At 49.7% G+C, this 11,444-nt stretch overlaps 1 protein-coding gene across 6 annotated transcripts; it reads left to right on the forward strand.

Annotated features, from left to right (window-relative positions):
- The first annotated feature begins 166 nt into the window (after positions 1-166).
- Syce1l (synaptonemal complex central element protein 1 like) lies at positions 167-9,064 on the forward strand. Of its 6 annotated transcripts, XM_023561969.2 has the most exons (9): positions 167-3,650; positions 5,304-5,363; positions 5,532-5,606; positions 6,212-6,259; positions 6,494-6,548; positions 7,234-7,297; positions 8,031-8,100; positions 8,165-8,252; positions 8,340-8,640. In XM_023561969.2, the coding sequence occupies exons 1-9, from the start codon at positions 3,455-3,457 to the stop codon at positions 8,614-8,616; spliced, it is 933 nt and encodes a 310-aa protein (XP_023417737.2). In that variant the 5' UTR covers positions 167-3,454; the 3' UTR covers positions 8,617-8,640. The 6 variants fall into 6 exon arrangements, 4 of the variants coding, with proteins under 4 accessions (XP_023417737.2, XP_063103763.1, XP_063103762.1 ...); XM_063247693.1 differs by lacking the exon at positions 8,031-8,100 and having other exon boundaries at positions 8,340-8,731; XM_063247692.1 differs by having other exon boundaries at positions 6,212-6,548.
- Positions 9,065-11,444: the final 2,380 nt, after the last annotated feature.

Genomic DNA, 11,444 nt, shown 5'->3' on the forward strand with positions numbered 1-11,444 from the left:
GAAGACTGTTTTCTCTTGTGACATGGAATTCAACATTTTTTATGAAGACGTTAGATTGTTTCAAAGATTTACTTACCAGTAGCCCTTGGCTTTATCGTATGACTAATTCCAGTAAAGAAGAAAAATACAGATGGAGCTTTTGCAGAAAGTTGTAAAAACCAGCTGTGAAAGATGTGGGGATGATCAAGAAAACTTTTATATGGCCTCAGAGTTGATTAGAGGTTGATTATTCACCTTGTTGGGGAGGATTGGGAGTCACTAGAAAATGTCCTTAAGTAGTTGAGACTCAGTGAAGTACCTAGAAATGAAATGTCAAGAAGCCTGTCAAGACTTACTTGAAGATATTTTTAACACAATAAAAATACAACTGAAGCAAATATGGATGAATATTAACAATGTCAGATATGGGTCAGTACAGTAGAGTTCAGCATGGTATCACTTCCTATGTCCTTTCATATCCCTTTGAAATTTTTCCTAAAACATTAAATCACAAACACCTTGCCATATATTTACTAAAGTCTAAATACTTAAAATGCATCCATAGGAAACATCCTGCTGCTGGTGATTATCTCTGAACAGCAAGATTTAGGCCCAAAGAAGAAAGGGAAAGTTTTATTTTTAAATTCATGTGTTTTTGTGATGTGTGTGTAAAATTCTTGAATGTTATTTGGGTAAGAAAGTTAGAAAACAATGTATGACATTACAAGATTTGGACGTTGTCAGTAAACTGGCAGTGATTCCGGAAGGCTGACAGGCTTAGAGAAGAGTCTGTTGGTGACAGGAGATTTTAATTTTCATTTCCATATTCTATATTTGTTTATAGGTAATGAGAAAATTAAAATGCAAAATTAAACTAATGCATTGTAATTTATGAAAGACTTCAGGCCAGGCAAAAAGATGTAAAAAAAAAAAAATGTCACCAGACATTTCAACAAAATTTAATAAGCTCAGGTTAAAAATAACTTACCATATAATTTTAATGGCTGTAAAGAATTTCATCTTCCAAATGTGCAGTAAATAATCCCCAAAGATATATTCAAGTTACTTCCACAGTTAGGGTTACTAACAATGAACAGTTGCCTACCATGCATAACTGTTCCTCTTAGAGTGATTCCTAAGAATGGAATTTCTGATCCAGAAGACATGAGATAACTTTGATATTTACTACCAGAAAGTTTGGAATGAAACTATTTTCTGCCTCTCAGACTGGCAAAAAATAGAAATGATTAAAAACATAACTTGCATGGCGGTGCATGCCTGGAATCCCAGCATTTGGGAGGTTAAGGCAGAAGAATTACTGTGAGTTTATAGCCAGCCTGGACTACATAACAAGACCCTGTCTCAAAAAAATAAAAAATAAAAAATCACAACGGCTAATAAGATATGGAAAGGTTACTTTGTGAGCCTGAAAAAGGTAAGAGACAATTTCAAGATATCAGTCAAATTTGACAATAGACATTCTGATGTGGCAAGTAGTCTGGTATGATGGTTTGTGTTTGAATGTCCCCCCAAAGCCTCATGTAGTCATCGAGGGCAGGCCTTTTAAAGATGGCTGAATCTGGCATTGTGATTGGTTCATTGTCTAGTGCTGGGATTAGTGCTGTGAGTGCTGCAGCCATCCAGGGGCAGGCAGCTGGTATACAATATAAGGAAGAAAGGAGACATGCTTTTGCCTTGCCCTTTTGCTCTTTTCTCTTGTGACCCCCATAAACAGCTGCCCCTTAACCACATACCCAGCCTTGGAGCCAGCTGAGTATGGATAGAAACCTCCCCAAACTGTAAGTTAAATAAACCTCTCCTTCTCTAACTTAGAGGGTCAAGTATTTTGTCCCAGGAACAAGAGAAAAGTAATCAAGACACCTGGGCAGTATCCTAGGTGTGTTGAGTAGATACACTCTGACACAAGCACTCAGAATAAAGTGCAAGGATGGTGTACCAGGTGAAATTGTGTCCCTCTCCAAATATATATATCCACTAGAACCTCAAACTGTGACCTTATTTGAAAATAGGGTCTTCGCAGATATAGCAATTTAAGATGAGGTCATTCTAGATTATGGTGGGCCATAATTCAAGGGCTAGTGTCCTTAAATAACAAAAATAAATAAATATGGACCCCTAAAGAGAAAGGGATGAGATGACACTCAGAAGACTCCATCTGTGGTACTTTGGTACAGAAGATGACAAAATGAATATAGATTATCATAGTGGAATTGTCCGCAACAGCAAAACAAGGGAAAGAACCTAAGTGTTCAAAGTAGGAGACTGCTCTTAGGGAAACAAGCAAAACACTATGCAGCGGTAGGCATTGTCTAATGAATGCAAGATATGAAACATCACCTAAGAGACACTAGCATTTCCATAGAAGATGGAACGTATGCTCGCAGAATTACATAGCTTGGAACAGTGATCTCTGAGGAGAGGAATGGGGAAGCTGCCCGTCTGTAGCTGAGGGGCTTTCACAGTGTACCCTGGCTGGATAAGCATTTCTGCAGTCTCCTTGTAGCTGCTGTGTGTTTATGAGTAGTTGTTCTGTTTACTTACTTTTTGCTAGTACACGTTTGTAGTCTGCTATGATTGTGTGTATCACTTGGCACTTATACTGAACACGTGTTATTTAAATCGTCCTTTCATCCCTCACCCTTCCCTGCGCCTTCCAACTTTTGAGCTGTCATTCTTCACTGCCTACTTTTTCTTGGAGTGGCACAGGTCCCTGTGATTTGACTTGTATCATTGTCTTAGAGAGTTCAAGATGTTTATAACATAAAAAAATATTTCCCTTTGTATTACTGAATTTGAAAAGTGGCAAAGGCTCACGTTAAAAATGTAGTGAAGTGTGTATGATGCAGAGCACACGTGTGTGCAGATCAGATGAGGTCTGTTCATTGCCGCTGGCTGAGACAGCCTCATGTCTTTGTAATACATCCCCTCCCACTTCGTCTCTTCTTGGCAGTTTTTTCTCTGTTGGGTTTCCCAGTTTGATGCTGATCACGTCTATTGGTGGTCACTTGTCCTGTGCATTTCCTCTAGGTTGCTATTAAAATAGGAAAGGCAGTATGTTTTTATTTTGATTTATCTATTTTTTGCAGCCCTTTCTGCAAAACAGGGTTATGTAAACAGGGTTATGTTCTTTCATCAGAAGTCCTGTAATATGCAGCCATCTGTTTTTAAATGTACGGAGCCAGGAATGACCATTTTTAGACGTATTCATTCATCAGAATTGGCACATTACAGGCAGTAATGATTTTAATGAAATCTGCCCACACGACTGCTTTTTGTTGAATGCCAGCCAGAGTATGTATCTGTCCCTGGCCAAGTTTCATCAAGGTGATAGCTGAGGTTTCTTTTGACCCCATCCAGAGTAACTGACCATTAGAGGTCCTGATTCATACACCGGGAACCTCAGAGACAGAGGAGCCGGGTCCTGCACAGGTGCTGCTCTGGCTGGAGCCTGGCCATGAGCTCACCTTGGCCTCCAGCCCAGAGCTGTCCGCAGAGCCCACGGGGGACTTCCTTCCTCCCTTTCCAGATGGGCCTGAACCTACCCTTGCTGTCGCTGGCCCTGTTAATTCTGGTTTTCATTTCTGCAGGTCAGGCTGGATTTTTGAAGAAGCCTGAAGACTTACTGTCAATGGTGGAAAAGCTGCAGAAAGGTCATGTATCTTGTGTCTAGGTGCCGGCAGAGTTTTGAATCGAACAAATATGGTTCAAACTCAGACTTCATGACTCACAATATTGGCAAATCATCTCATTGCATTTCCTCCCTCTTACATACCTTAAGTACACCCCCATATAATACATTCCCATTGTTTAAACTTTAGGGAGCCTAAGAGGATGGAAAAACCTACTCTGAACACACACACACACCAGTCAGCCACTTCCCTGACCCATGAGCTAGCAACAGCTGTATTAACATTGTCAAGTATCTTTCTAGAGATTTTTTTAAAAATATGTACTCATTGGGGTATACCGTTTGTCTTGCCTTTTTATGTACAAATGGCAGTGCAGGTTGCTCTGCCCCCATGCTTCGCTTGTTGAGAAGAATCTGGGAACAAGCATGCATCCAGTACTCACATCAGAGATGGAGCAGAGTGCTGGTTGGGTGTAAAGTTAGACCCGTGCTTATTCTCAGCTTCAGGTGCTACCATCCAGCTGTCTGCTGCCAACGAGAGCTCTCTTGTCCCTACTCTGGCTGTGTGTACGAATGCACTGGGGCTGTGTGTACGAATGCACTGGGGCTGTGTGTACGAATGCACTAAAACTATGCACAGAAATTGCAGGAGTGAAAATGTGCAGGGACCGAAGTGCATGGATGACCTGTCCATCTTCAGTAAAGCAAAAATACTTCTCTCCTCCAGGGAGTTTTGTGCCTTGTGAGCAGCACCGTGGAGAGCGCCCTTCTGGCCTTCACAGGAGCTAGAGTTGCTGACCTCAGACAACCTGAGGCCTGAGCTTAGCAACTTCAGACTGATTTACAGGCAGCAGTGAGACTCTGCAGAGGTGGTCAAGCCTTATTTCCCAGCTCTGTGTCTCCATCTTTAGAGCCAGAGAGGGAAGAAGAGGAAGCCTTTTCCTGCAGAACCCTGAAGCAGGCACTGTGTAGAAGTTAGAAAGGACAGTAATCTCCTGTCACTGGGACACTTGCAAGCTGCCACCTACAATATGAGAGCAGTGTTTCCCTCCTTTTGCTGAGACCAGTGCTAGCGTTCACACTGATAGAAGTGGCAGCTGGCACTTTTAAGAGGGAAGGGCAGGTGAGACATCTGCCCTGTGCCCCGCCACATGCAGAATTCTGGCCCTAAGCCTCCGCAGTGGCCCTGGAGACTCGGCGTCACCTCTCTTTCCACTGTTCCCTGATCCTCCCACCTTCCTGCTGGACTCCAGCTGCACCAGCCTCTCCTCACTTCTCCGCACTCCTGCCTCAGCCCACGCTCCCTCTGCCCCTGATGGCTCCCGCTCCTCCCTCTACCCCAGGCACCACAGGGCCTGCTTCGCTCCCTTGATTCAGAATCCTTCCTTCCTCAAGAAGCAAAGCCCCTTTTTACCTTCTATTCTCCCGTACCTCACTTCACAATATCTCCCTTGACAGCCACCCAAATGGCTTCATGGGCCTCCGTTCAGCACACACCACGCTCACCCAGCGAGCCCTGCCAAGGCCCGTGGTAGAGCCCAGCAAACCACATGTGCTCAGGAGATGCTTGTCAGTGGACAAGCAGCAGAACCCCAGCACCAGTGCCCACCCCACCCCACCTCCCAGGCAGCCAGGCATCTGCCTCCTCTGGCTCAACTCTTCTTCCTTTCTTCAGAGGGGACCCTGGAGCCACAGATCGAGGATCTCATTCACCGGATCTACAAGCTTCAGCAAGGTAACTCGGGCCAACTGGAACCAGCGGAAAGGGCCTGGACTTTGAATGCCTGCGTTTTATCTAGAAAGCCCAGTCCTCCTGGGAGGCTGTCTGAAGATGAGTGTGTAACGTTATAGTTTTGGGGAGAAGAGCAAAGTTGCACTCAGCATCTTCTCTTCGTTGGCCCAGCAAAGAAGAAATCCGGCGAGGAACTGGGAGAGACGCAAGCTCTCTGGGAGGCCCTGAATAGGGAATTGGATTCCTGTAAGTGGGGCTGGAAAACGGACCCAGAAAGCCTATGATCACTGCTGATACTCTTTTTTTTTTTTTTCTTTTTCCTTTTTATCGGTACCAGGGATCAAACTCATGACTGCCTGCTTGCAAGACAGGCGCTTATGCCGCTGAGCTAAATCCCCAGCCCCAATCACTGCTGATATTCTTGTACCTGCCTCAGGGCCTTTGCGTGGGCTGTTCCTTGTCTGCAATGCTCTGAGCCCACGTAATCTAGAGGACCTCTTGCTATATCATGCCATCCTTCAGCTCTCAGCTCACATGGCCCTGAAAGGCCTGTTTTGAGGATTTCATCTCTCTGTCCTCTCATTTTACTGCTTGATGTCGCTTTCAGAACCTTATTCCTATCTGACTTGATATTTGCTTCTCTCAGTGTAAACTCTGCATTCTCTTGGGTCTTTACCCCTTGGGCACTTATGGGGGTGTGCACAGAAGGGGAGAGGCTGGATCAGTACAGTCCCAGTGAGATGGTGCAGGGTGGCACTCCTCTAGGGCCCTGTGATGTTGCCTTCTGCATGAAGTTGCAGTGGGGACATGAGATGTGGCCCCCGGGCTAAAAGTGGCATTGTGCTTTCCAGTGAATGGAGAGAACCTGCACCTAGAGGAGGTCTTGAACAAAAAGCAAGGTAGGCACCTGCTGCCGTGTCTTCTCATCCCACCCCTGCTCCACCAACCCCCATTCTCCAGAAGAGCTGGAGGAGCCTCACTGAGTCCTGGGCTCGGATGCCCCCTCTGCTCAGATCTCTGTCTTAGTGGCCTCCTCGCATCCCGAGTCCTGGGTGCCCCCTGCGACTTGGGGCCCCTTCCCTCTGCCCACACTCCCCTCCCCAGGCAGGGCCATCAGCTTCCTCTCTCCTCAGAGGCACTGAGGATCCTCCAGCAGCATCGCCAGGCCCAAGAAAGTGGGGCTCCGAGGTAAGTGCCCTTCCCCAGACCCCCCTCTCCACCCATCCCAAGGGGGAGAGAACCAGATATAGAGTGCTAAGTCTCAGGTACACACGCCTTACTTCCTGTTCTATAAAACCCAGCATGCAGGCAAGTCTTCCCCCACTGCCCACTTTAGGGGTGTAAGACTGGCTCAGCCGTGCAGTCACTTGTTAGTTTGTTGATTAAATGAACGCTGCCCACTGGTGTTATTCTATGTCCTGTTGGCTTCCCAGCCTCTGCCATCTATTTACTGGCCTCTGCATATGCATCCATTTGCCTACCTGCCCACGAACACTCTTACCGGTTCATTATCTCACCTGTCCTATATCTACTTAACTGGGGCATCCAGACGGGCAGCTACATCTTCAGCATCCGACCCCGCAGTCACGCTGTCCCGTCTTCCCAGTTGTCTCTCCATTCAGCTCACCGCTTCACCACCCACCCATCCAGCCTCTGGCTCCTCCCATTACGCCTCTAATCCTTTCTCCACTATTCCCTGTTATTTATCCCAAATGTTCCGGTTCTTGCGTTATTTCTCCTGCACCCGCCATTTCTCTACCCAGGCATCAGCTCCCAGCAGCCAGGACCTGGAGGCCTGGGCCCGAGGCGCCTGGTGCCGTGCTGCTGGCTGTGCGCCTGGCGTGTGATCCGTGTCCCTGCTGTTGGCCCCCAGGTCGGCTGCAGAAGAGCAGCTGAAGGATCCGGTGGCCCGGCACAAGGCCCTCTGGGAGTTCCGTGTGAGCCACTGCCGTCGCCCTCCACGAAGCCTCTTCTGACCTCAGTGTCTTTGCTGACTGCCCGGTGCCCTGGCCTGCTCAGACCCAAGGCCACGGGACGGTTCCTGACTCCTGTGCCCCTGTCCCCTCGTACCTTCAGTCGGCCCACTCTGCATCACGCCCCACTGCTACTACATCGCAGTCGCATGGCAAAGCCGGCTTCCCTGGTGTCCTACAGAGGTCACCTGACAGTGGCGAGCGGGAGCCCCTAGAGAGCCTTGGTTCCCTGTGGTGGCATTGGGCCATTCCTGGCAGGGCAGGGCAGGGCGAGGCAGCCTTCTCCCCCAGGCTGGAAGGGGGAGGCTAGCTTGGGACAGACTCTACCAGGAAAATAAGAGAGCGCGTCATTTCGGGAGCAAACGAGACAGAGAGAGAGGTGCAGCTGTGTGGGTGAAGCCGTGCAGGTGTGTGGGTTCAGAGGCTCCTGGCAGGAGAGAAGGTGGATGCAATGCAGGGCCCCAGCTGACCTCTGCTTGGCGCATTTTCAGAACGGCCAGCAGGGGGCGCGGGAGGTGGGGAGCGTGAGCCTAAATGAAGTTTGAGTACCCGGAGGGAGAGATGCAATGAGCGACTGGGTGAACTGGGGCTCGGGCCACTGCAGAACCCGCGCACTTAGTTCATATTTGAATGAATGAGTGACCCAAAGAAGGTAAGGACCGTCAGGAGGGCGGACAGGCCTCCTCTGTCCTCGCAGGTTCTGGAGCAGCGACTGGCCCGCGAGATCCGCGCCTTGGAGCGCAGCCAGGAGCAGCTGCGGGCGCAGGGTGAGCGGCCTGGCGGGGAGGGGAACCCCGCTCGGGCGCCCTGACGACCCCGCCCCTTCCGCAGGGAGCCTGGTGCGCGCGCGGCTGCAGGAGGTGGAGCAGCGGCTGCGCCCGGCGCCCGAGCTCGGGGGCGCCCCGGCAGCGACAGGCGGGTGAGGCTTCACCCTACCTCGTCCCCACCTTCGGGGTGCCCAGGCTTCTATGGGCATCAGTGGCTTCCTCTCCTCTCTCCTCCACAGTCCGGAAGCGGAGATCCAGAGCTTGGAGAGACGGTCCCGGAGCGCCCCAGGAGCCAAGGACGGAGGCAAGGGGCCGGGTCAGACCTGGAGGAGCTGCGGCGAGGTCCGGGGTAGCAGTGCGCCCCAGCTCCGAGACCTCACCGCTCAGCCACGCGCCTGCTGCTCTCAGGCCAGCGACGCGGAAGGGGAGCCGGAGCCGCAGGCAGAGCCCGCGCCGACGCCCCCGAAAGCAGCAGCAGCGCCCCGCCCTGGTTTTCGCGAGGCTGACCCGAAATAAAGGAGCAAGTTCTCTCGGACTGTCCCCAGGCTCGGGCTGCTGGTGTACCGCGAGCCGGTGGTGGGCGGGGCCCCCGCGGACCTGGGTTGCCAGCCGCTGAGGACATAGGCCTCAGTAAACGCAGCTCAGTCTCTGGGTGGGTAGGTGTCCCCTGAGGCAGCAGGGTCGCCTGGAGTCCACGGCCACGCCACGAGTTCTGGCATCACCCCTTTTGAAGTATTAGCAAGGGGTTGAGGGACTCCGCTGAAGACCCAGGCTTCTGGTGGGGCTCTGCTAACAGACACCTCCGCCCCCTTGCAGTAGCCCTCCTGGCCTGACCCTCCTGTGCCAGCTCCCAGCTGCACAGCTGCGGGTTCACGAGCCTGAAGCGCGTCACGCCCAGTGTCCCCTAGGGCCTTTGCACTGTCCTCAGCCCCGCTAACCTCCCTCCCCAGCCCGCCTCGGTCTCCTGGAAGCTTCTACACTCACTGCTGTTCTAAATGGCTCAGAATTGAGCCACAAAGAAACCAGCTATGAAGAAACTAGAGGAGCCCAAGGAGGGGCAGTTGCTGGACAGGGTAGGCCAGTCCATGTAGGTGATAACTGTCCAGGCAGGTAGTGGCACAGCAGTCACCAGGACAGTGTCACATGCAATATCAGCTGTGCCTGCCAGCTGTGTGGCGTCAGATTACTTCACTGGGCCCAGTTCCTTCATCAGTGAAATAATTGTTACCGTGTGGACGCTCTTGCTCTTGGTATGTTTCGGCTCGTGGTGAGTACTGGTGTTACAAAGAATTTTCATGTCCTCAGTCGGTCATCATCCCAGGAAATCTACACACCGAACAGCATATAGGTTTTGTTGGCAGTGGAGTGTGTGTGTGTGTGTGTGTGTGTGTGTGTATGTGTGTGTCCCTCCTAATATCAGGTCTCTGAATTGGACCCCCGCCCGAGTAGGAGAGACACAACTCCCCCAAACAAATGAGTTACTCGCACCTAGCGGGGCATGGCGTTCAACAGGAAGCCGGCAGCTTCCCCACACAGGCTGCAAAGAGTTGATTCCACAACAAACAAGACATGCCGTGCCTGCCAGCAGCCCCTGTACCAAAGCCTTAGACTCCCCTACTCAGTGACCCAAAATTATGCACACCTCAGCAATACCTTCCTCGCCTACTTAAACACCCCTATAAGAACACTTCCTCAGCCCTTGCTCAAGGCCGGCTGTCTTTCTGCCCTCCGCCTGACTGCATTTGGTCAGCGATAAGGTCCTTGATTGTTGCTTCAACTTTGCTTGCTTTGATGATCTGCTTCGGTTTAGCCTGATTTAGGTGTTAGGCTAACCATCAAGAAACTGAAACCAGGCAAAAACTAACTAGTTTTCAAGGCCAGGACTTCCAGAGTTTTGCTGTACTGAAGCCCCCATAGATGGTGATTGGTGTTACCTGAGGTTGGATAACTTTACAAAGAAAAGGGGGTCATCTTGACTCACCGGAAGTTCAAAGTTGAGGGGCCAGTGATACAGGGGATAATCTTATGGTCAAGGGCTCTGGACATCACACGGCCAGAGACAGAGCACATCTGTGTGTCCCGTCCCTTCTTAGTCTCCAGGATTCAGTCATGGGAACTTCATCCTAGTGACTTTATTTGGTTCTATTTGCATCTCAAAACCCTCACCCTAAACACGATGTGTCTACACATGACGCCTTGGGAGACACCCAGACCACGCGGGAACCACGGCATGGATTATGACTGAAATCCACTTGACCAACCTTTTCAAAATTCAGCACTTCAACGTGTTTTCTTGGAGTATTTGCCGTGTTCCTGCACTTTGTTGGTCACTGCACAAGTGACAGGAAATGTGTGAGTCACAGTTCTGTCCTCATGGAACTTGTGGACTCCCTGGAGGGAGAACAGACCCAGTCACTCCATGAGAGCAGACAGATCGCAGCATGCTCTTGGGAAACACCAGCCCCGAATCCAGGGGCCCTTCTTGTGACTAACTCCCTGATTCCCTGTGATGGAGAAATAAACTGAGAATATCTCACTCATACAACTTCTCCACAAAAAGTAAAACATAAAGAAGGCAGTTTTCTTGTTGAGTAAGCATGACACCAGAAGGAAGGCTTATCACAGGCAACCTGCTGTGAAGACTGCAGAGGCAGGAGTATCGCCCTCTCATGATCAAGCTAATGTAGTCCACTCTCCATAAAAAATAACAAATCCTCGAATAAGTGAACCTGGCACTTGTTTGTCAAACACACAGTTCATCCTAAATTGGGGTGACCATTCTCATTCATTAGTTTGCTTTATCCTGAACAAAAATCACAGCAAGGCACCTGCTGAAGGTAGGACGGTCTTGCACATGTGCACACACACACACACATGCACACACATGCACGCACACGCACACACATTGGGAGTTCCTGTAATCTTCCTTGAGGTTACGTTTCAAAGAGGCTGTTCCTGGGTCCTTGAGAAAGACTGCCTGCCTCTTAAACAAGGCAAGAGACGTTAGCTTTTTAAAACACTAAAATGCACTTGAATTGACGGAACACGTTTTCTTAGGTAGATGTCCTTAAGAAAAGTCAGAGGTGCCTCTTTCTCTGAGCACCCACATTCCACTCGTGTGTGTCTTGTATCTTAAGCTAGTAAACCCTTCTCATATCTCTTAGGAAAATGTCAGGGCTGGGGAGTTTCTTTTCTTTTTTCAACAGGCAGGGGAAATGAAGCCTTGTGTTGCTAATTCCTATTTGCTCTGCCCTGACAACCTTAGGGAAGTCACTTCATGTTTCTCTGCCACTTTGTTTATTTTCTCCCTTGTGGTTCTTCCCTGTATCAGTGCTGATAATTTT

Source organism: Cavia porcellus, unplaced genomic scaffold (genome assembly GCF_034190915.1).
Source record: "Cavia porcellus strain 051 isolate PalLab524CR breed Dunkin Hartley unplaced genomic scaffold, mCavPor4.1 scaffold_4, whole genome shotgun sequence".
In the NCBI taxonomy this organism is placed as follows: domain Eukaryota; kingdom Metazoa; phylum Chordata; class Mammalia; order Rodentia; family Caviidae; genus Cavia; species Cavia porcellus.